Source organism: Natator depressus, chromosome 17 (assembly GCF_965152275.1).
Source record: "Natator depressus isolate rNatDep1 chromosome 17, rNatDep2.hap1, whole genome shotgun sequence".
Taxonomy (NCBI): Eukaryota; Metazoa; Chordata; order Testudines; family Cheloniidae; genus Natator; species Natator depressus.
This window is the reverse complement of record NC_134250.1, coordinates 1,602,354-1,626,956: the sequence shown is the minus strand read 5'-3', so window position 1 is coordinate 1,626,956 and position 24,603 is coordinate 1,602,354. Positions and strand designations below refer to the sequence as shown.

The window sequence follows — 24,603 nt, the reverse complement described above, 5'->3', positions numbered from 1 at the left end:
CGGACGGCACAAGGCAAATGCCAAGAAAACAGACACCTTTGAACAACAAACAGGACTTTCTGGTGGTAACAGAGTGCTGATTCTTCCCACCTGTGCAGAAGACAGCCACCAGGGAAAGGAGGTCTCGCTCTCCTGGCGGAACACCGACAAGAGAGGAATGTCCCCAGTCAGGTCACCATGCAACTTCCAGTGCTACAGGGGACCCTGCTCCTCAGCCTCTCCAGAGCCCCAGCACCCAGCGGGGACAGGAGCCACGACACAAGAAATGATCTTTCATCTCCAGACATAGCAGCCAGACACCACTGGAGCCTGTCAGCCACTGCCAAGTTTCACCTCAAATCAAACAAAGATCCACAATAAAATAACTAAGCCAGTGAACCTACCAGCGAGTGAAAACATGGCCTTTATACACAACAACTGACTGGCAAGTGTATCATAGTAGATGTGAAAAGGAGAGCTGCTAAGATAGATCAGAGACAAGCTCTTCAGCAAATGGCCCAGAGTCTGGTGTCAGTAGAAAAGGGAATGATCCTTCTGGTTACATAGAAAGATAACTCCAGTCTCTGGTAGGAAGAGCCCCGGGGAGGTCCTCCTCCTTCCTCATGGTCAGATTGGGGCTAGCCCTCCAGTTACTCACAGCTGCTTGCTGCGATACTGGTGATTTTCAGTAGCAGAGGTCTAGGCTGTTGGACAGTGAACAGGTCACTAGCAGGCTTTAGGAGACCTGAGAACAAACCTTAGCCGGGGCATACAGAACTAAGGGTTGAAGGACCCAAGTCAAGCTGTGATTGGAGAGTTAAAGGCAGGCACTTGGGAAGAACAGTCCAGGGCCAAGCTGCCTACACACAAGATCACTGTTCTCGCTGGTTCTGGCAGCTTGTGAAGGGCCAAGTGGGTCACGGCCCCAGAACTTTGGTAGCTTGAAAATGCAATGAACTTGGTCAACAACTGGGCCAAACATTCTTCAGGAATAAACAGACTTTAAGTAAAAGAGTTTTGCACTTAGTCACCCATCATAGTGCCTGGGGCTGTAACAACAGACGTTCCGGTGCAAACACTGACAGCTCCCTCCAACACAAAGCTGCCAGCCCACGCTTTGTAACCAGATTCAGTTTTCATGGATCTGTGAAAATGAACTGAGGCCCTTCTTGCTGGTGGCAAAATCGCTTGAGTGGGGCCCGCTGAATACAAGTCAGGTCATGATCACCCTTCATCCTGGATGGAGAGATGTGGCCTGTCCCAGCAGATGCTGCTCCATGGGGCAGCGGCCAGGGGAGGCTTCAGGTTCCAGCATGCAGTGGCACCTGTTGATCTGAGGGGTTTGACATCTCTATATTAATGATAAGGGCATCAGTTCTGTGCATTCCATTCTCTATAAATTAGGTGTTCTCAGGCTCCTGGCAAGCACCAATGCAGCCCATGGTGTTGCCCCTGCACTACAGAGCCCCGTCCTCCAGGCCTGAGTAACACTGAGGCAGGCAGGAGAGGATATAGATCAGAAGGAAGCTGGCTATGTCCATATGGAGGTGGTGCAGTTCGCTCCTCTCAGCCCATTCCTCACTGCGGGCCCGACTCTTCCCCTGCAGCTGAAACACAAAGGGCAGAAACCAGGGATAAACACAGGCAAAGTATCCAATAGAGCACTCCACCAGGAGGCTAAAATCAGCAGCATCCTGTGGCTACCAAGCCAATAATCAGGCTGACAGGCTTTGTGGTTCAGTAGCCCAACTTTCTTGCTGCCCCGGGAAGCCATTGTGAGGCCCTCATTAGTACACAGAGCAGAGGGCGTGGGACTGGCATCGGAACAGCCATGTGCACTGGTGCTAAAGGATTAACAGAGAGGCCCTTTGTCTTCATGTTGATTCTAAAGGGTCTTCTGGGGGGTAAAGAAACAGTGACTCCTTGAGGTCTGTGCCCTCCTTGCTCCCCCCACTGAGTTAGCCCCGAAGGCAAAGAGAGACTCTCTCCAAAGGAGTTCCGTGCTGCTGGACAGGCTCCCACTTCTCATTGTTCATTCATTAGTGGTCCCTTCCTGACTGGGGTTGCTTCGGCATGGAGGTTTGCGCTGCTGAGGTCTGACTAGAGTTAGCAGCAGGTTGCAGTACAGAGCTCACAGCAAAGCGGGTCGCAGATACTGGTCCAGTCCCAGGCAGTTGCAGCCAGGGAGCAGATGTCAAATGCTGGAAAGAAATTGCACTGAATGGTGACCAAGAGAGAATGACAAGTTGGGGCACTAAGGAACCACTGTGTCCTTAGCACAAAGGTGCTTTTTAGTGACGGGCCTTTCGTACGGCCCTATGTCAGGGGACTAGGGCTATACCACAAGCAGAAGGTTCAGACAGGTTCTCTCTTCTGGGAAAAGCTTTCCAACCCAACAGTTGGGTGAAAGCCCAAAGTTCGAACCAACCCATTCTGCAGGCTTTCCATGCTATCTGCACTCTGGTACCCATGGAGCAGGGCAGGGCGCTGTTTGCATGTGACATTTTGGCGGCTCAATTCACAATCCTGAATGTTATGCATTTGGGTTCAACACTAAATCAGTGAAAGACTGTGAAGCGCTCAGATGTAACTGGGGGGTGGGGCAGGGCAGATAAGGACCTAGGCTGGATCGATACAGATACAGGAATGTTTTCTGTAGCTTAATCAAGGTGCCCAGTGGAGCGTGAGGGAACTAAAAGCCATGTCCCTGGGAAGGAGCTCCTCCCCGCTGGGGACAATTAGCCAGCTAGCAGGGGACAGGGAAAGGGAAAAGCCATAGTCCACACTGCAGAAGTATGAGCAGACCCTCCAATGTGCTGACCTAGGCTCTCTTCGTGTATCCTGGCACAGGAAGGGCAGGTCCGACTGTGGGTTTATTTGAACCATGTAATGATGCTGCCTTCAGACTGAGGGAATAGAAGCCACAGGCTGTTGCTATTTTTATCAAACCACAGAGAAGATCCAGGAGCCAAAATGATGCCTCAAATCTCAGTTTCTATTTAGGCAACTTCAATTGCTCTGAAAGTCGCTGGTTTGGGAAATGCTTTGGCTCCATAAACATGGCCACCAGCACGGCAGCTCCCTGCAGGCTTCCCCTGACCAGCCGTAGCAGGAGGGCATTAGGAATCCAAAGGACGACTCCTTCCCCCACTGCTCTTTGCTTTGCTGGGTTGGCTCAGTATCACTACAGTGGCTAAGGGGTGTAGCACACAACGAGAGATGGATTCTGTGCTTTGCCTGGGGCTGCTCTGATTTCAGTGGAATACGAAGACACCATAGATTCCAGAAACCAGCCAGCTGGTAACGAATGGGGGGCCTTTGGCCCGGTAGGCACTGGGAAGAGCTGCAGAGTGCTCCAACCAGGGGGGGAGTGGGCTTTGCACCGCTCAGGAGCTGACCCATGGAGCAGTGTTAAGTGACTCCAGAGGGTGCTGCATGCAGCACTCCCGGCTCAGGGATAGGTCTCCCCAAAGCACAGACACTGTAAACGCTTGGTACAGGACGTCCGGATTGACAGGGCTGAGCAGGGACCCATTGCAGTGGAGGCTGTCCCTGTGCTCTGCAGGGCCAGGGTTCACTGTGGAGGAGTAAGTCCAGATTGAAAATGTGTTGGATTCCCTAATTATTAGCATTTGGCCTAAGGAAGATCAATGGAACACCCCAGCTAGAAAGGGACCTGGGTAGCAACAGACACGGCAGCACCCCGCTTCCCCCAAAGGAAATCCCAGAGTGGCAAAATCTGGAGGGGCTTAGTCCAGAGGCAAGTCAAAGCAATGCCAAGGCAGGCAGGAGCACCCCACAGGTCTGTGGCCCAGCAGGCATGGAATGAGCAATAGAGCACTAGTGTCCCCCAAATCACACAGTGTAATTAGCAAGGAGAGTTGCAGAGAGCAGAGGGCAGCAGGGGCTGACAGCTGGCTAAGCACACTCTGCCCCCTCAGTGCTGCCGGGCATGACCCCTCTAGGGCGCCAGGCAGGGCTTCAGTTTAGGCCCCCTGAGCTTGCAGCAAGAACAGCTGTAGCGAAGAACCCTCTACTCACGTTTTACTGCCAGCAGTGTGTTCCCATGGCAGCAGGCGACAGAGGTCACCAGGTAGGGGTGGGTCTCCTCCAGATGCACAGGCCTGGGAGTCCTGGTCTCCTCATCCTTCCTTCCCAGGCGCCCGCGGGCTCCTTTCCCCCATGTGTACACCTCTCCCTCTGGAAAGGAGACACTTGGCTGCAGATGGTTTCTCCCAGACTGACATGAGCTTTGCTGACCCTCCAGAGCAGAGTGCCCTGCCGAGCGGAACAAGCCTACCCCCCTTGCTCCTCTCAGAGCGGCCATAGGAAGCAGGGTGGGGCTGCAGGCTGCAGTCTGGAGCACTCACCAGCAGCACTGACTCCTTGGCTAACAGCTCAAGAAAGCCAGGAACTGCTGCAAGACAGGACACCAGGGCTTCAATCTCACCTGCTCCAATGGCCACAGTGAAGGCATCGCCACAAGCCACCATGGTGACCTTTATCCCTTGGAGTCCCACCACCAGGTAGGGCACACGGCTGGTACGGCAGGTGCTGCTGCCAAGCTGCCCGTGCTGGTTGCTGCCAAAGGTGTAACACTGGCCAGAAGCTGTCAATGGGAAGACAGAACTGAGAAGTCAGCCAACACTCGCCTGGTCAGAAAGCAGCGAGATGTCACGGTAAGAGGCTGGTATTCCACCAGTGCAGAGCACGCTGCCCCCACAGCCCAAACATTCCCAGGCCGACTCGCTGTCTGGAACCCAAACCACGGGGGGAGGTGGGGAAGGTCCTCCCCACATTACCCCTCCCAGCACAGGTTTCCAAGGGTCACCTCCTCACCTGTGACTGCAGCCGAATGGGCTGTTCCGATATCTGCACACACCACTGGCTCTTGATTTAAGGGCCCTGACTGGACACACGTGAATGTGGGAGCCTCTTCCACCCGATCCCCCAGGGACGGCTCCTCCTCCTCCGCAATCTTATCCAGGCCCAGCTTGTTAAACCTGCATGAGGAGAGCAGTCCCGGGGCTGAGCAAACATCATGTATTATAGATGGAACTTCTTCAGGATGCCTTGGGCCAAAGCCTTCCCGGGCTAGCTGCACGGAAGCCAAGGGATGCTGAGAAATGTATCGTTACTGTGATATAGGGCACATTCTTGCTCTACACCAGAGCTGTCGGCAGCTCCAAAGAGATACCCATTACTGAGCTTCTCGTGCTGCTGGAGACAGGACACTGGATTAGATAGGCCTTGGACTGATCTGCTATGGTGACACCTCTGGTCCAGAAGGCAGGGAAACATCCCTCTTTTCTTACCTGTTGCTCCCACAAGCAAGAATCTGGTTCTTCACTGTCAGGACCATGGAGGAGTCAATACCACAAAGGACTTTCTGAGCCTCGTGTTCAGGAGGAACAGCTACCTGCTGGGGAGAATTAGCGGAGTCCAGAGTTCCCAGCCCCAGCCGACCTGGGCAAAAGAAATCGTTTAGAGAGACTTTTCGTATCAAAATACAAACCAAAGACATTTCCCTGAGTAACAATATCTAGAGCGGTAACTGCAGGGCCTGGATGTGGGCCACTGCGTGCAAGGGGGCAGGCGCCTTAGCTGCGGACGCACCTGGCAGAGAGCACTGTGTGTAGGGCGCAGGTGCCCTGGCTGTGGGGAACTGCCAGCTGCTCCAGCCACAGTCGGTCTCACACAACAGTTACCTTCCAGGAAGTACACAAAGGGACATCAGTAGGGACTGGGGAAGTAAAAGGGGAGGAAAAATGCCCCCTGATCATGCTAAGCAGCGGCAGCTAAAATCCCCTTACCATTGTCTCCTCTGCCCCAGGCAAACACTTCCCGTTCATTGGAAATGGCCAGCACATGAGACGCGCCACATGCCACCTGCACAATCTCGTAGCCCAGCAGTGCCTCCACGATCTTAGGCTGGTAGAGAAAAGAACAGCTTTAGTCAGCTCCGCCCTCCCCCCCCCCCCCCCATCAGCTCACTGACTGACTCCTTACTACAGCAGATCTGCCTACCCAGCGGGCACTGCAGAACGGCAAGGCAAGGTAGCAGAGCTCCATGGATTTTCTAGTTCCTATTCCAGGTTTTACACTATATGAACAATATTTACATTTCCATAGTACCTTTTGTCCCAAGGGATCTTAAAGGTGCTTTACAAACTATGTATATACAGCACAAAGGAAAATGCAGCCACCTCTGGGGTAAACAACAGCTGCCAGACAACCAACTAGCACAACAGTTTGGGGAGGAGAAACATTATGCCAAAGGCAGCAGGGCAAATCTCTACCCTTGTGACAAAAGCCCATGCAAAGCAGGTAAAACTTGGTTATAATGTCTCACCTGAAAGATCCACTCCCAGGGCACTGCACGGAAACTACTAGCTAACTCTCCCGTGAGGCAGATTCCCCATTTATCTCCTCACTTTGTTTTTTCCGTGCTGTGATAAGAGTCAGATCTGACACATCCCTCCCATGGGCCTCAACCTCCTCAGGGAAAAGCACCATTTGCTTAAATATGGTTGCAGCCACCAATCTACGCTCCTCCACAGCAGCAAATGGGAGGTGTGCACAGCTCTCAAGCAGAAGCCAGAGGGTAACACCCACCGAAGCCCTGCAAGGGAGCACAGAGACAAACCGGCCCAAACCCTCATCCCTGGCTGGATTTCACATGTTATCGCCACCAGCCAGCCAGGGTGGGCTGGGAAACAGCCCGGAGAGGGGAGGGGGAGAGGAGAGCTCCTTTCCAGCTCCAGCACTTTGTCCCAATCAGGGACGCGTGGCTCTCCTTTGAACACTGGCTCTTTTGAAAAACAAGTTTCCCAGTGAACCGCAGCAGCTGTAGGGCTGAGACCGAAACAGCCAGGTGTGTGATTGCAGGCAGCGGCAGAGTCTGGGTCCCAGCCAACAGCAACCACAAGGCAGCTCTCGACTTCCCTCGGCATGTTGTAACCCCACATTCAAAGACATCTTTGTGCAAGTGGGGAGAGAGAAGCAGGATGAACAGAGCTGGGGGGAGGGAAGGGAAAGGATCCGGTTCCAGAGCCCGTCAGCGTCATTTGGATGCACACAGCAGGAGTGCTGCAAGTCTGCTGGGGGCCAGGGAGAAGCTGTGCCACATGACACAGTCAGTATTTATCGGTGTCCCCAATTCCTCACACTACAAACCTGTGTTACATCAGTGAAGTTTCCATGCCCCAAACAACCATTACTGCCACTGCCAAAAGTCATGATTATCCCCCTGTCTGGAAAAGCAAAATAAAGCCATATTACAGCCACCCACAATACACTGTGCATCCACACAGCCCTGGGGACAGATCACAGCATCCAAGCAGTACCAGCGTCCCTTGGGAGCCCTCACCAGCTGGCAGACACTGCCAATCCCACACTGATGCCTTGGGCTAGCTGCTAGGGGGATATGTACAGAGGGCTAGTTTTAGATGGGGCTCAGGAGTCTTGAGAGAAGCAGCCATAAACGTGCTGGGACAAGTCACCCAAGAAGAACTAACAAACAGGGGATGATGGGCAAAGCACTGAGATAACATTATTCCAGCTGTGTACGCAGGATCTTCTAATTCAACAGTCTGGAGAGGTGTTAAACACACAGAGTCCTTCATTTACCGGCCACCCAGCCCAGGGGCAGCAGGAAGCATGGTCAGAGATAGGACAAACATACACATTTGAAGTTTGCCAGTTGCAAATCTGTCACTTATTCCCCTGATCCCCAGCAGAACTGCAAACACACCCGGCTCCCCACGGGCCATCAGAAGAACCTCACTGTGCAAACAGTGCACATTCCAGGTTGATGTCACTCAGCCAGGAAGCTCAGACCAAAAGCAGCTTGGAGGATGCTTTAAAAGCATTTTCAGACCCTGGCTCCCCAGGTGCTGCTGAGGACACCCAGTCCTGCAGGGGGCTCACAAAGACTCATTGAAATTGGTTTCTCATTCCGGGTGGGAAGGGTTCTCTGCCATACGGAATTTGGGACTAGAGTCCTGCTGGGCATGCCCCATCAGCAACACAGCAGCTGCACCATCCCAAGATGGGGTTGGCTGCTTTGGGAACCTGCAAAATGTGCAGGGAGACAGCACCGCTCATGGCCATACCTGTCAGGCAGGTTGTGAAGAGGTCACCACAGGACACATGTTTGATAGTCACTCCGGACTGGCCTTCCAGGAAGCGGGACACAAACTGAGGCTGGAGCTGCTCTGTGGCCCCTGGGAGAGAAGGGCCTCCAGCAGCACCCACTGGGGAAGCCTAGCAAGGAGAAGCCAAAAGGTTTTGAAATGTACTTTGCTTGCAGCTGGGCTTGGGTGAAAAGAACAAGTTGGAGCAATAAGCCCACCCCGACCTCCTGTAGCCTCAGTGGTCACCAGGAGCAGGCAGGGATTTGCCTGCTGACTGGGGGGATGTGGGGCCATGGCATGTCTGGAAGCAGGCTATACTCCTCCTTTGCTGACAGTGGCTTATTGCCCTTGGCTGCTGCCTGCTTGCCATTGCTCACCTCCCACATGATGAGCCTCCCTGATTTAGTGACGCCGGCCTTCTGGGTTCTCCCTGCAGAAACCTGCACCACTTCTGTGTTGAGCATGGGCAGGCGGAGGGGGGTGGTGATCCCGCTGCCCCAGGTGTAGATGGAAGACAGGGGAGGTGGGATTCCAGTCCTGGCTGAACCAACTCGAACACCTAGGAGTCCAAACGAAATACCATCACCCCAGCTTGCCACCCTCCAGCCCTCCCTGGCAAGCTATAATGGGCAAGGAAGTGGCTCTAGCCATACTATCCAGATGCCCACCCGCAGTGGAGGACAACACCCAGTTAGACAGAGGGGCTCAATCAGCTGGCAAGAACAGGGCATGGAACCTCTGTCTGAGGCTCAACCAGGGGCTCCAGGGAAGGCTGTTCACAGCAGCTCTCCAGGGCGATGCCAGCAGGAGGAGGGGAAAACTAGCGTTCTACTCTAGAATTTGCAGAGGGTAGATGGGCTGCTACAGCTCTAGCTATTCATCACCCAGGGACCCTCAATTCCCAGCCTGGGAGCGCTGCAGCACAGGGGAACTCAGGCGCCAGACGACAAGGGCAGGAAAGCCTCGGAAGGGGCTGATCTAGAAGTAGCACTGGCTAGCTCCTGAGTCCCATCAGCCTGGGGCTGGAGTACAGGTTCTCCGAGGAAGGGGATTTAGGGTGTGAAGTGCCTGAGTTTCATCTGGCAGAGGATGCCGCTGCTGGTCAATACAAAGGATTCGCCTTTGAAATTAAATTCTGCTGAATACATTGTGCCCGGCCTTACCCCTGGGTCTGGCACTGGTCACTCTTCCTCCCGCTCTGCTGTGGGTCACTGGTGGCACTGTAGCTAATGGCTTCTCAGGCCTGTCAAACCGAAATGCACAACTTCTGACTGTTCACTTAAACAGCCGGGCCAGCATCAGCACTGGGCTCAGAGAGGAGAGGGAAGCTTTCTCATTAAGGCAGAGTGAACTGCTGAGCATTGCCTGGTGCAGGCAGACTCAGGACAGGAGACACAGTTCAGTTTCCTGGGGACAGTTCTTTAAGATCGGCCAGCTGGCTCTCTGACAGCACCATGTCCTGTGTGAGGTCATGCTGGCCCCAGGGTAAGGGCGACACCGAGGGCAGGGGCAAGAACTCAGTCAGTGTGTACACATTTGTATTTGCTGACCACAGCAGTCTGGGTCTTCTCAACTCCAGGGATCCCAAAGCACCACACCCACCACAACAAAGAGTGAGCGAGCAAGTGCAACACCTGTCAGCAAGATCCTGAGACCGGAGGTGAACCTGTCCTCCCCGTGACAGCCCCTCAGCAATGCACCATCTCCTGAGCCCCCGGGCTGCCGAGCATGAGCCCGGGTCCTGTTAGCCTGTATGCACATACCACAAGCACAGCTGAGATCTCTAGCTGGTCAGCGTCCCTTCCCAGCTCCAACCAAGTAAAGAACTGACTATCTCAGAGACCTCCTGGGAGCTGGAGCCTCTCCATCCCCACCCCCTCCCATTGGTAGGCCCCAGAGAGATGATCGCAGCAGCACAACCTGCCTTCTCATTTTGACACTGCCCACATCAGTGTAAAGGTTCAGAAGTGGCCTGATGCAGATGGCCTGGGCCATGATCTCGTTCAGCTGGGGCCGCTTGGAAGGGTCCAGGTTGAGCATGCTCAGGATGAGTTGGCGCAGGTCTGGGCTGTATCGGTCTGAGATGGGAGCAAATGTCCCACTCATGATCTTTAGCACCAAGGCGGGCAGGTTCTGGAGAGTATGGAAGGAACATAGACACACATGGTTAGCAGAACCCTGGCTGCTGCATGGGCAGAGAGACAGGAAACATCAGGAGCAATGCAAGGTGCTGCCCTCCCCAGAGCTGCAGGCTCTGTGGGAATGCAGCAGGCACAGCCCAACGTGGACGTATTTCTGGAATTCACATCTCAGCTTTAAGAAAACCCCAGACCCCAGCCTTACTGCAGCTTCAAAGGCTCTCTTGAGACTGGCAAGCTCGTAGAGCACACAGCCCAGCGCCCAGATATCGCTCTTCTGGTTGTAGGGTTTCCCTTCGCACAGCTCTGGGGAGATGTAGCACGGAGTCCCCACAACCTGAGAGAAAGAGGCACAGATGCATGATGGCATTCTCAGTCCAGAACCAGGGCAAGGAGAGGTAAAGATCAACACCGCTTACAAAAATGACTTGACTACAACACAACGAAGCCAGAGTTCTAGGCGCACTGGGAGGGGCGTTAGTTTCCCTGCTATTGATTACTGGCCGATGATCTTCCCAGGATAAAACTGCTAGAGGATTTACCATTTCTGACACTACTAGAGCATGGCTCCCTCTCCCATTCAGCACTTAGCTCCAATGTGGACTTCTAGCCAACTGCGGGGCTCAGATCGCTTAGTGATGCCAACCAGATCAGGTTAGATGGGGACAGATACCAAGGTATCAGGCAGCAAAAAGATGAAAAAGAAAAGACAGGACATCCACCCAACCAGCAAGATTCAGTAACTGAAAAAGTCAGCCCCCAAGCACATGTGTCATATCAGCCCGGTCTCAGAAGAGGCTCTCTGATGCTAACCTCTCACACAGCCGCACTTTTTACCATCTCTGGTTGGCTAGGAGACTCCATCCCAGCCTGGTGGACTGTGACCTAACCTTGGTTATCCAAGACTCTGTCACATCCCATCTGGACTACAGCAATGCAATCCACCTGGGCACAAAGGCAACAGGCCTTAGGAAACTCCAGCCACCGGATGCCATAGTGAGTCTCCTCAGCACCACGGGCCATCACGAGCCCGGCAGGCCTGTCCACCATCCTCTACGCTGGCTTCCTGTAGCCTAAGAGTCAAGTACAAGGACTCAGGCCTTAGCTTCAAGGTGCTCAGTGGCTTGGGCCCAACATATCTAGGAGCCTGAAGCTTCAGGATGAGGACTGTGGTTAACAACTCCACCCCTCTGGAACAGCAGGACTCTTTACCCCAAGGGCAAAGATGGTCTGTGCAGGAGGAAGAACTTCCACAAGGCCAGTAACAGACTGTGGAACAAACCTCCCCAGGAACTATGGATCATCCCAACACGCCCCATCCCCTCCCACTGCAAGCGCCAGGCACCTACCTCCAACCAGCCTTCTCCAGCACAAACACACAGCCGCAGGGATATTTTTAAATAAAAAACAACCTTCAACAATAAAGCCCTACCAAAATGAACCAATCCACGCCACACACAATACTCCCCTGGGGACAAGGAGGACAGTTGTTTTCATGCACTATTGGAAGGCATTCAGACACTATGGTAATGAGAGAGATAGGAACTGACATAACTACTTTCATGACTGCAGTAAGAGAGGCTGTCAAGGGAGATTAAGGGTATGTCTACACTGCACAAGAAGATCTGTTTTTACCTGGGGTTAAAGTAACAGTGAAGACGCACCCACCCAGCTTTTAACTCGGGTTAACAACTCGAGTTAAAGCCCATAGGGCAGCCTGGGGTTGAACTCCAGCTACCAGCCTGTGTTAAAAGCTGAGTTGCTATGTCTTCACTGCTACCCTGCTACTCTAACATCAGTGAGCTAACTGGAGTGAGACACCCACAGAGTGGAAAGATTAGCAGTAATACTGATTATTTATGGACTTGTCAAAATCTAAATCACAATAGTTGATGCAACCTAATCTCAGGCCCACTCTCCCCACATGGAGACACAGAAACAGAACAGCTGTGATGGGAAGAACTTCCCCTGGACTTCAGAAATTTGGGAATGCTCAGCAGATACGCACCGTGTAGGCTTTGCTCTTGCTGCTCAAGATTTTGGAGATGCCAAAGTCTCCAATCTTGACGATCATGCGGTGCTTGTCCAACAGAATGTTCTGAGTCTTTAAGTCCCGGTGCAGGATCTGTTTGGTGTGAACATGATGAAGGGCCAGTAGGATCTGCACAAAAAAGTGCAGGATGGTGTCTTCGTCCAACAGGGAGTTGCAACGTTTATGAATAAACTCTGCCAAGGTGCCACCTGGGATGGATGGCAAAGGGCAGAAGGGCCATCAGCAAAGGAAGTTTATCAGGGCTGGCATAGTCTTAACCAAAAGTAATGGAATTGAGTCACAGTATCTTAACTGCACAATTGCTGCTGAACGAGCCAAGCATGTCCAAAGTCATACAATGTACCGACGGAACATGCCCACGCGTTCTCTGAATGTTAAGAGAACAGCAGCAGCACAGCACATGGGATGCAGAACCAGCCACAGAGGGGTTAATGTTAGCACCACACTGTCAATGGCAGCACTGCCTTCAGGGCTCAGTGGGAAACAGAAATGCTAAAACCATACATATCAGAGCACTGTGAGGCAGCAAATGTCAATGGGAGAACAAGATAAGCCTGTTCTGCATCGAGAAATTCCCCTTGCTAAAGTACCCACCCGCTGTTTAAGGGGCCCAGAATTCAGGTTTTGTATGAAGCAGTTTTACAAACCCTAAGGTAAACGTTTTCTTGATTTAAAATGGCAAGGCAAATCTTGCGTTTGTTTGAATTGACACTTCTCCAGGCAGCTCTGCCGCTCCAGCACTGCAGCCCAAAAGGGAAGCTGACAACAAACAGAAGGGAAACTGGCAGAACCCCCCAGTGAAGAGCAGAAGGGAACACACAGATCAGTGATGAAAAAGAGATTTTTAAAATCCTTTCCATTGGGATAAGCGCTGGCAATGCTAATAATGCAAATGTATTTTAAAATGTTTTCAAATAATAGAATTTTCAATGTGGCCAGGTCCCTCTGAACAACAAGCTTAAGTTATCCTGTGGACCTCCAAACCATGTCCACAAGAGCCTCACATAGGATATGCTTCAAGATAAGGAAATAGGAGGTGACAAAGGACAGGAGTGAGCACCTCTTCAGAGGGAAACAGCCTTGCCAAACAAAGGTCAGGCCTGTCTCAAGTACCAGAGACATTACCGGAGTCTCCTCATCTTCACAGAGCACTATGGATGCCTTGAAAACCAACCCACGGGGTTGCTGATATTTAAGTCAGGCGCTCCCTAAAGAGGCTCACTCACCCAGATCCAGCTACACTGAGGAACCCAAGAAGCTCTGTCCCCAGCCCATGCCCCTCCACGCCAGTGTCCCACCTGGTGCGTACTCCATAGCAATCATAAGAGCCTTGTCTTCCAGGAAGTTCTCATAATATTCAGTGATGTTGGGGTGATTCAGGAGCTTCAGCACCTGGCACTCGTTCTGTGCCGCCAGCCGCTCGTCCTTCGTCATCTGCTCCACAGGGATCTGCTTAATGATCACGAGCCTCTGGTCAGCCTTGCGCAGACACAGGTGCACTATTCTGTGATAGCACAAAGTACGGACAGTCTGCATTAGAGGGACCAGCCACGCAAGAGATGGGATGGGAGGGAGCTCAACAAGGAAAGGGGCGACCAAGCCTAGAGCAAAATGAGTGATGTGAAGTGGAAAACAGCACCAGATGTTTGCCAAATGCACCTGTCCAAAAACGAAGAGACGCAAGCAACACAGGAGCCATTTCAGGGGGCCTGGTCCCCATTTCCACTCCTCCCCCAAACTACAAGAGGAAATAAGTGCCGTGTTTAGAGCACAGGACTCCAGGGCTCCTTCCCCAGCCTTGACACTGTCCTCCTGTGTGCACCTAGGCACCTTGCCTCAGTCTCCTTAGCAGTAAAATGGGAATAATAGTGATTCTGCACCTCTCCAGAGGCAGTGACGCTGAGTTAGCTATGCAGAATGTTCTGAAGATGCTAACTGCGAGCCCTGCTCCAGTTACCCATCCCAGTTCCTTTGGACTAAGATACTCAGCTCTAGAAGTCTGGCCCGAGAAGCTTTATCAGTGAGAAACACAGGTCCCCACCAAGCCTAGCACACCACAACCTGCTATCTGCCCCCAGCCTATCCCCCGAGCCCTGTTATCTGCCCCCCCGTGCTCTGCTATCTGCCCCCAGCCTATCCCCCAGGCTCTGCTATCTGCCCCCCCATGCTCCGCTATCTGCCCCCAGCCCGTCCCCCGTTATCTGCCCCCAGCCTGTCCCCCGGGCCCCGCTATCTGCCCCCCAGCCCGTCCCCCGTGCCCCGTTATCTGCCCCCAGCCTGTCCCCCTTGCTCCGCTATCTGCCCCCCAGCTTGTCCCCCTTGCTCCGCTATCTGCCCCCCAGCTTGTCCCCCGGGCCCCGCTATCTGCCCCCCAGCCTGTCCCCCGGGCCCTGCTATCTGCCCCCAGCCTGTCCCCCTTGCTCCACTATCTGCCCCCCAGCTTGTCCCCCTTCTCCGCTATCTGCCCCCCAGCCCGTCCCCCAGCCCCGCTATCTGCCCCAAGGGCGCCCTCCTGTCTCCCGGTCCCTGATTGGCTGCTCCGGGAGGGGGGCGCTGCCCCTTCGCCATGTACCGCGGCTCAGCCCGGGGGGTCCCGCCCCCACATGCCACGTGGCAGCGCTGCTGCCCCCGGGCTCGCGGGAGGGGGCAGCGCCGGACCCCGGGGGGGGTGTCTCACCCGAAAGCTCCTCTCCCCACCACCCGGATCCGCTCGTACTTCTCCATCGCCCCCCAGCCCCGGCCCGGCTCCCCCCGTCTCCATGGAGACACTTCCGGGCTCCACTACGGCGGCCGCGGAGGAACATCCCGGCGCGTTCCCCGCACTGGGGCCCCGTCGCCCAGGGTCGCTGCAGGGGGCGGGGGGCAGCAGCGGAGCCAGGGCTGCTCACAACAGCGGGGTGGGGAGCCCAGGCGCCCTGGGGGTACCACGAGGGTGCTAATGCCCCCAGGCTACTAGAGATACCCAGGGAGGGTGCCCCACGGCCCCCAGCGCCCCAGGGAGGATGCCCCACGGCCCCCAGTGCCCGGGGGGGTGCCCCATGGCCAGCAATACCTAGGGAGGGTGCCCCATGGCCTCCAGCGCCACAGGAAAGCGTCCCATGTCCCCCAATACCTAGGGAGGGTGCCCCATGGCTCCCAGCACCAAAGGAAGGCACCCCATGGCTCCCAGTGCCTGAGCCGGGGGGAGATGGGCTCAGGCAGCGATGCCCCTGGCAGAGGTGCTGCCAACCTCAACAGTTCAAAAGTCACAAGTCAGGCCCCAAAACTCATGAGATTGGCTTTAAAATCACAAAACAGCCAACACTCCACAGTGCTGGGCTCCTGCCCTTCGCCAGCTTGTTTCCGGGCACTCCAGTCCTGGCCAGTGGGCACTGCCAGCTCTGGGGATTGGCTGGCGAGTCTTGTGGGTTTTGGGGTGTTGTTAGAGCCCCAGCCCCTGGAGTCGGGGGATTAGTTAGAATCTTGCCCATAGGGGTTGGGTGTTTTGTTCGAGTAAGTTTTGAGCTGTCCCAGTTGCAGAGGAGCCTGAGCACGTGCCCTGAGCCTGACCTAATGCCTCAGCAAACACAAGGGGAACCCAGAGAGCCCCACTCTCAATATTTTTTCGTTCTCCTGAGTTATTGGGCCTGACTCCTGGTTTGGCGGGGGCTGAGTTTGGCAGCACCACCAAGGCCCCCTGGGGGGTATGAGCCCATTGAGGACTTCAGCGATTTAACATTCCTGCGGAGGCCAGGTGAGATCCGTGAGTGGTGCAATCCCTCAGCCCAGCAAAGCTGCCATCTGCCCCAGGCCAACCCTTTTCCAGGGGGGTGCCTGACTCATCTGAGACCTCAAACAACTGAGCCCCACCCTAACCCAATCCTGAGCTCTGTCTGACACTGACAAAACGCTGAATCAGGAAGCTGAGGTTACAGGGAACTGTCTACGTGCTGCCCTGGCACTCCTGAGCCCAGCCCACCTGCTGCACTGAGCTGCCAGTCACCCGCGGCACTCGTTCTCCCCAGCTGCACTGCAATCGAGTTGGGATGGTGTGCGACCCCATCCAAGCTGCCATGCAGATGGAACCTGATGCCGCAGGGCATAGCCCAGTTACAGGGACCCTGTCGTGCTGTATCTATGTCCCCCTGCTAGGTTAAGGTTGATTGAGACATGGCCTTAAACTGGAAGTGTCTCTGGCAGCTCACAGCCTCTTCTCTCTAGGAACTGACTTTTGTAGCAAAGAGCAGGGAACCAGCCAGCTACGCTCCACATCGCAGGCCCGTGCACACTCCCTCTGCTTGCTTGCAGCAGAGCTCATCACCAGGTGCAGGGCTGCTGAGCCTGGGTATCATTGTGGGCAATGCCCTAACGTTTCCCAGCCCACCCTGGGGCTGGGCTCCCCCTCACCCTCTCTGCATCACTGAGGCCTGGTGCTGAGCTCCCCCCTCAAGCTACCTGGGTCTCGAGTCCTGGCACTGAACTTCCCACTCACTGGGGCCCTAGAATTGCCCCCCCTCCCCCAGTGGGGTCACTTTACAGCACACTGGCTGCCACCCCAACCTAGGCCCAGAAAGGCCTTTGTGCTCCATCAGTGACACCCTGCCCACGACCCTGGACCTAGTGAGCGCTCAGGACACAGTAAGGCAGCCAGAGCTCCTGCTCCCAGACTGCCAGTCAGCCCCTGTGGGAGAGGCCTGGGCTGGAGCCGTCCTGCCAGTGACTTGGCCAGTGCCCCTGGATCTGTAATTTCAAGTGAATTCCTGTCTGCTCTCCCTCCAGGGCAGGGCTGCTCAGCACAGGGTGACAGCTCCAATTCTTTGGCCATCACACCCACTCGCCCTTGCCCCACCTTCCTCGCTAATTAAATGGCTCTTTATTGGGCTCAGCCAGCCTCTGAATGCAGCCAGGGCTGTAAATTGCCAGGTCCCTTTAATCTCAGTTAATTGCCATGTGCCTCTGGGGTGATTAGCTGCTGTCAGGGAAGGAGTGGCTGATGGCTGGGTGAGGGGGTCTTTGTTCAACAGACAAAGGCAGGCCCTGTAAACGCCAGCCTGCCGCCTTGTCCCAACAGTCTGGGCTCTACCTGCGTCTCCTCTGAGACAGACAATCCTGTCCAGACAGGGCCAGGCCTAGCGGGCAGAAAATGCCAGCTACAGATGGCACTCAAGGGATAGGGCCAGGACAGGCAAACTCCTCCTCCCTGGCCTGGGCCTGGTGCTTGGCTTGGCCCAGTAGGTAGCTGAATCCAGAACCTGTAGGGCAGCTGCACGCCATGGCTGGGCTTGCAGGAGAGGTGCTGGCCTGTCCCAGAGCAGCGCAGGGGTGGACACAATGCTGATCTAATGGCTAGTGTGAGACATTGGGATCCTGGGCTCCTGGTACTAGCCCTGACCCCTCTACGAAGTTGCTGTGTGGCCTTGGGCCAGTCACTTTGCCTCCCAATGCCCGAGTGAGCCCAGCTGTAAGAGTGGGAAACCTGCGTGAGGCTAAGGGAGGCTGACCACATGCGTGGGTGTTTGCTGGAGGAAGGACACAGCAGCGGCTGTATTCCTGGCAGACGCCAGGGCTCTGGCCATGTTAGAGCGAGCTACCCCACTTACCTTCCTGAGCAGGGCAGGGCCTGCAGGCCACCGGCTGGGAGGTTAGCCAGAGTGGATGGTTTGTCAGGCCTGCTCCTGCCAATGGCACCAACAGGACAAGACTCAGGCCCCTCAGTCTGGGTGATTCGGCAGGTCCAGGAGGCAGCCCGCTGAGACAGGCAGCACAGGAGAGATCTGGCAGGCTGCTGGGGCACCACGGCCTGTGAACAGCCCTTTGTCTCCCAATTCCTGGTGTTAAAGAACTTCACCTCCAGCTCTGAGGGCCAGACTCTGTTACCTGGCTCTTCCTCTCCGTGCCACCGTGCATGGACGTGCCCAGCCAGCTGCTGGCAGGGCCGGCCCGGCCAAAGGAGATTCCCCTCCCACTAAGGCAGAGAGTCACGGGGCTGACAGACTGTGCACATTACACTCCCTTGGGCTGGCGGGGGGGCAATCAGTCAGCTGGTGAGAGCTCTGCTGTGCAGACACCATCCCGTCCCAGCAGGGAACCTGCCAGAGGGGGATTAACGGGCAGTGAAGGAAAGGTGGGGTTGTGGTTAATTCATCAGGAACAGTTCATGCCTCGCTCTCTAAGCCCCACGTGGGTGGCATGGCCTTGGTCCCGAGTGCTGCAGAGCCCAAGCCAGGGCCCATGAGCAGCAGCAGGAGTGGGAGAAGGCAGGTCTCTTCCCCGCACAACACACTCCGGAGCCCCAGCCTTGAGGTATGGCATCTGGGAGTCAAAAAACCCCAGCAGGTATGTGTGTGTGTGGGGGGGTGTCTGCTCCTGAGAGGCCACAGAGAGATAATGGATTAGCCCAGCCTGCCCCGTCCACGACACAGAATGGTCCACCACACAGAATGGTTACTCCGGCTGGGAAGCCAGGACTCCCTAACCTTTCCCACCCTGAGAATCTGCCGCTTGGATCCCAGGAAGAACAGGAGGACTTGTGGCACCTTAGAGACTAACAAATTTATTTGAGCATAAGCTTTCATGAGCTACAGCTCACTTCATGGAATGCATCCAATGAAGTGAGCTGTAGCTCATGAAAGCTTATGCTCAAATAAATTTGTTAGTCTCTAAGACAGGATTCAGAGTAGCAGCCGCGTTAGTCTGTATTCGCAAAAAGAAAAGGAGGACTTGTGGCACCTTAGAGACTAATCAATTTATTTGAGCATAAGCTTTTGTGAGCTACAGCTCACTTCATCGGATGTCTCTAAGGTGCCACAAGTCCTCCTTTTCTTTTTGCGAATACAGACTAACACAACAGCTACTCTGAAACGTTGGATCCCAGGGGATCCCCTCCCCAGCCCCACACTCACTCCAGAGGATGAAAGGAGTTAATCTATAACTGGCTGCAGAGCCCTTGAGCCTTTGCAAACAGAGAGAGCAAACGGACAGACCTCCCCCAGCAGCTCAGGGGAGCAGGGGCAAATGCGGAGAGCCCTGGGCCGAGATTCAAAGCAGAGCATGAGTGCCAGGCTGATAGCAGGGCAAGAGACGCAGCAGGGCAGGGCAGAAAGGGCAGTGTTACAACCCAAAGGAGCTGGCCCCACAGCCTGGCCTGAACCCAAAGGAGCTGGCTGTGGGGCTGGGCTGCCCTGACAGGAGAGTCTGGTTCTGATCCACGTGGGTTTGAGATAAACATTGCGCCATCCACACTCAGCATGCCAGGACCACAGCTGGGGACTAAGAGCTGTTTGCCTCCCTGTACCTGGCTGCCTCAGGCTCACACCAGCTGGCCCTAGCACCAAGGCTGGGGGGAGGGTGGGTGGTAGCAGTGCCAGAGGATGCCCCTCTCTGGGGCACTGGGAGGGCAGCTTGGGGCATTGCCTGTGTTAATACACCCACTGCTCAAGCCAGTCCCTGCCCCGAGGCTTGGCCTGTTTGTTGTCACAGAGGGATGTAGCTCTGGCTGCTTTCCCAGGAGCTGGCTTCTCTTTTCATTGCATTCCTGGGATACCTCTGGACAATGGCAGACACCAGCATTGCCCTGCAGGGCCAGAGGAGCCTGAAGCTGGCCCAAACCCAGCAAGGGTGTGGGGCAGCTGCGCACAAAGGAAAGGAATTCACGGCAGAGAGACTGGGGCTGGGGCAGTCACCCTATTCTTAGCAGAGCAAATGGAAACGCCACGCCATGGGCTGGGCTCGCACAGGCTCTGAGTAGGGCCAATCCATCAGCATGCATTAACTGACACCCTATAAATCCCATCCAGAGACCCAGGCAAACTGTCCAGCCGGTTGTCAGCTGGGTGACCGCTGCACGTCCTTGTGTCACAGGACAGTGCCATGCACACGTGACAACACTCTGGAAGGGAAGGGTTAACAGCAAAGGGGGAGTGGGGCCAGGGATCCTAGATCGTGATAATCTAGTCTGACACCCGGTATAGCAGGGGCCAGAGATTCCTAGGGCAGAGCTGTTAGAAAAAAACAGCCAGTCTTGATTTAAAAATTGCCAGGGCTGGAGAATCCCCCATGACCCTTGGTAAGTTGTTTCCATGGTTAATTACTCTCATCATTAAAAATTGACACCTTATTTCCAGTCCCAATTTATCTGGTGTCAGCTTCCAGCGTTGGATCCTGCTAGACCCGTCTCTGCTCGGCTTAAGAAGCCAGTATCAAATATTTGTTCCCCATGTCGGCACTTACAGACTGCTCGAGCCACCTCTTAACAGCAGTAGTGGCTCTGTCCTAGACCTGGTCCTGTTAGCCCCATTGGCCCTTAGGTAGGGCAGCCTCCCTGGGCATGTGTGGGCAGAGGGCCCAGTAGACTGCCTCTGGGCCCTGCTTGGGGTGTGAGCTGATTACTGCAGGAGTCTCACCCCTTGAGCAGCAGCGCACAGCTGTCCAGGTGCATTATAGACGTTTTCTACCTGTCTCTGAAGCACAGGGCTTGGGCTCTTGGCGGAGGCAGGACTCCCCCCCAGTGCTCTGATCCTAGGGCCGAAGCACCATGTTCTTGCAATCTGCTCCCCCCCGTGGGCTGCGCCTGCTGATGCGTCCAGCTTCCTGCTGTCCTGCAAGGGAAGGGTTAAGATGCCCATCACCTCCCTGTGGCACTCCACTGCAGGGCCATGCTGATATCTGGAGGAGGGTGCTTAGGACACCTTCCCCCTTCAGCTTAGGTCCATGGGGACAAGCTGTGCCAGTGATGGGATGAGGCCAGGAGCAGGCCCTGGCACCAGGTACATCATTAGGGTGGGAATGGATGGGCTAGGCCATGCACGGCAGGGGGAAATGGTCGACAGGGGGACAGGGAGAGGAGAACTAAGGCTGGATTCCCTCCCCAACCCCCCCACACACTAAGGGCTGAGCTCCATGGGGAGAGAGACTAGGGCCAGAGCCTGTGAGGACAGGCCCCAGCTAACTGCTCTCCACCTGGGAACCTCTATAAATGGAGGGAGACAGGGGCCAGGTCAGTCACCACTTCGCACCATGTGCCACCGCCGCCATCTAGTGGCAAACAGGAGGAGAGTTCCCCAAAACCCAAGCCCCACAGACATAGCAGTGCAGGGGGCTCTGAGGTTAGTTCTGAGCCCAAGTGGCCCCCTTAGCCCTAATGATGTGTGGAGCGTGATTCCCCCCCAGCCCGGCCTGGAACCAGAGATTGGCAATGTGGCTGCTCCCTGCACTCCTTCCCAGCTCCCCTGTGCCTCACAACACACGCATTTCTTAATATCATGGAAACATCTGATTCCCCAGCCTTAAGTGTTGCATGGTGCAAAGGGCACCCCCTCACAGCAGGCACTGTGTCAATGTCCATTTGCAGCACCGAAAGGCCTGAGAATCCTACTAAAGTCTGAGATAAAGCTGCTCTTTCCCATCACCTCCCTTCAATCATCTAGGCACACAGGAATTGCCAGACTGGATCAGACCCAGGGGTCATCTAGCCTAGTATCCTGTCTCTGACAGTGGCCAGCACCAGATGCCTCAGAGGAAGGTGCAAGAACTCATCAGCAGGCAGCAGTGGGGCAATCTGTCACCTACATTAGATTTCATCCTGGGCTGATAGTTAGAGATTGGCGTGAACCCTGCTGCATAGGGTTTAATATCCTTCCCTAAACAGATGTTGGCATTAACCACCATAACTCTGGATATCCTTATTATCCATATAACTGTCCAGTCCCTTTTTGAATCTTGCTAAATTCCTGTCCTCTCTGACATCCTGTGGCAATGAGTTCCACAGTAGTTCCACAGTCTAATGATGTTTTGTGAAAAAATATTTCCCTGTATCAGTTTTGAATTGACTATCTTTTAATTGTATTTAATGTCCCCTTTGATCTTGTGTTATGGGAAAGAAGAGATACTTACCATCTACCTTCTCTAGACCATCAATTATCATGTTTGTATCATCCCCCCTCTTATTTTTCTCCTTTCTAAGGTACTAATCGCAATCTTTTAAATCTCTCTTCATTGGAAAGTTTTTCCTACCCTTGATCATTGCCCTTCTGGGAACCCCCTCCGGTTCTCCAATAACCATTCTGAGATGGAGTGACCTAGATTGCACCCAGTATCCAGATGAGGCCACATAACTGATTTGTATAAATAAATACAAATTAGTCTCTAACCCATTCCATATGCTTCCAAACATCCTGTTGCTCCTCTGACTACAGCTGCAAGTTGAGCAGATGTCTCCATTGCACTGTTCACAATCATGCCCAGGTTCCTTTCCAAAGCGGATATTACACCTCTCGAACCCCGTGCGCTATAGTAGTGTACATTTCCTCTCCAATGTACATTACTTTGCTTTTGTAGACATTGATTTTCAGTTGCCACCATGTTGCCCACTCCCCTAGCTTGTCCTCTTTGATCCAATTAACGTAAATAACTTTGTGCTAATCGCAAACTTTGCTGCTCCCCTGTTCACCAGCCCTAACCAGATAATTAAATCAATATATTAAACAGCACAGGACCTAGGACAGAACCTTCAGGCCCTGCTGTTAGCCTTTCACCATCATGAAAATGGGCCATTTACCCTTACTCTTTGCTTTCTGTCTCAGCCAGTTTCTGATGCATGCCAATACTTTGCCTCTCACCCCATGACAATTTGGCTTCTTCAGTAGTCTCTTGTGCGGGATCTTGTCAAAGACCTTTTGGAATCTATAAATTAAGTCGAACAGTTCTCCTTTAGCCATTCAGGGGCTGACTGGTAGAGTTCTAACAGACCTTTGGAACACACTTTTCCTTTGACTACGCCCATCATACAGCTCTCAGGAGTAGTGTTATTCCTTCTTTAATTATTGTTTCAACCACACCTACAGCGGACTGCTCTGTAATTTTTGAAATTGCCTCGAGAGACGTTGGGGGTAGGAGGGAGGTACATTTGCTACCTACCTTCTAGTCCTCTGGCACAGTGACTGTTTTCACAGAGAAGCACCTTGTCCTTGAACTCCTCCTGAACTCTTGGCTGGACGAGCTGGACCTGGTGCCTTCCTGCTTTTTAAATGATCAGTTTGTTTCACCACCTCTTCTTCTGACACCTCAGTCTGGGAGAGATCCTCACCCTTAATGCCAGAAAGAGCAGATCCAAGTAGGAATCTCCCCAAAAGCCCCTGTGGGGAAGACTGATGCAAAAAAATTAAAATCAGTTCGCTTTTCCCCAATGTCCTCATCTTCCTTAACTGTGCCCTTTAACGCTCGGTGAGCTATCAGACTTGCTGGGTTCCTGGTTCGGAAAGACTTAAAAAATCTCGTTCCTTTTATACTTCTTTAGTTATTTGCGCTTCAAAATCCACATTGGCCATTCTAATGCCCCCTTCCATATCTACAGCCTGCTGTAGGTCAGGCTCCTGTCTATTGGCTTCACTCGGGCCAGGTTTCCAAACAGGGAAGGGTCCCTGTGTTTGGCTCACACAGCCCCTGGATCCTGACCATGCAGCCAGATGGGCTCACTCCAGGCTTCTGGCTCCCTTGCTGGTCAGCTGTACACAGGCCTTCCGAGGTTATTATTCCTAGCAGGGAACACCTTGGGAACGCTGCTGAGGGAATGGGGAGAGGCAACGTGGATTTTGAAGAGGAAACGGTTTTGAGGCCCCCAGGGGGCGGATTCGGGGGCAGCACCGCAGGCCTGAAAGGGCCCACGGAAGGTGCCGGCACAGGAGGAGGCTTCTCCCCAGCTCTGTGGGTTCGGGATCAGGCTTACCCCCTGCACAGAACTGGAGTTGTTCTTTGTACCATTCCGGGCCCTGGGGCGGGAGAGGCCTCGCGCTGGAACGGGACAAAGAGTCAGAGGAACCGTGGGCTGGGAGTCCTGGCAGGGAGTCAGTGGGCCTGTGCCCGCCAAGCCCCATCAGCTGCAGAAACCTTGCAGGCAAGTACTAGGTCTCTGCCCTATGTCTTCAGCCCCTCCACCTGCCAGCCCAGCCCCCTGTGCCAGCCCTGACGCCCTCTCAGCTGGCCCAGCCCCTCTCCCGTGCCAACCCAGCCCCATGCCAACCCAGCCCCTCTCCCATGCTGGCCCCTCACCCTGCCAGCCCAGCCCCTTGTGCCAGCCCTGACGCCCTCTCAGCTGGCCCAGCCCCTCCCCCGCCCCGCCCTCCTCTCAGCTGGCCCGGCCCCGCCCCCTGCCAGCCCCTTCCCCTCCTCTCAGCTGGCCCAGCCCCTCCCCCTCCTCTGAGCTGGCCCGGCCCCGCCCCCTCCCAGCCCCTCTCCCATGCCGGCCCCTCCCCCTGCCAGCCCTGACGCCCTCTGAGTTGGCCCAGCGCCTCCCGCGAGCCGAGGGGGCCGGCAGGGGGCGGGC

At 54.6% G+C, this 24,603-nt stretch overlaps 1 protein-coding gene across 11 annotated transcripts; it reads right to left on the bottom strand.

Annotated features, from left to right (window-relative positions):
• Positions 1-1,377: 1,377 nt before the first annotated feature.
• Positions 1,378-24,145, bottom strand: NEK8 (NIMA related kinase 8). Of its 11 annotated transcripts, none has more exons than XM_074974336.1 (17): positions 24,007-24,145; positions 23,199-23,428; positions 20,738-20,881; positions 13,604-13,809; positions 12,261-12,493; positions 10,458-10,589; positions 10,039-10,247; positions 9,278-9,357; positions 8,492-8,673; positions 8,094-8,244; positions 7,156-7,232; positions 5,793-5,910; positions 5,295-5,445; positions 4,819-4,982; positions 4,430-4,588; positions 4,021-4,179; positions 1,492-2,180 (listed from the first exon to the last, which is right to left on the bottom strand). In XM_074974336.1, exons 4-17 carry the CDS (start codon positions 13,737-13,739, stop codon positions 2,086-2,088), a joined length of 2,046 nt encoding a protein of 681 aa, XP_074830437.1. In that variant the 5' UTR covers positions 13,740-13,809; positions 20,738-20,881; positions 23,199-23,428; positions 24,007-24,145; the 3' UTR covers positions 1,492-2,085. The 11 variants fall into 11 exon arrangements, with proteins under 11 accessions (XP_074830435.1, XP_074830437.1, XP_074830442.1 ...); XM_074974341.1 differs by having other exon boundaries at positions 13,604-13,754; positions 24,007-24,140; XM_074974334.1 differs by lacking the exons at positions 20,738-20,881; positions 23,199-23,428; positions 24,007-24,145 and adding an exon at positions 14,983-15,048 and having other exon boundaries at positions 1,378-1,586.
• Between the last annotated feature and the right edge of the window lie 458 nt (positions 24,146-24,603).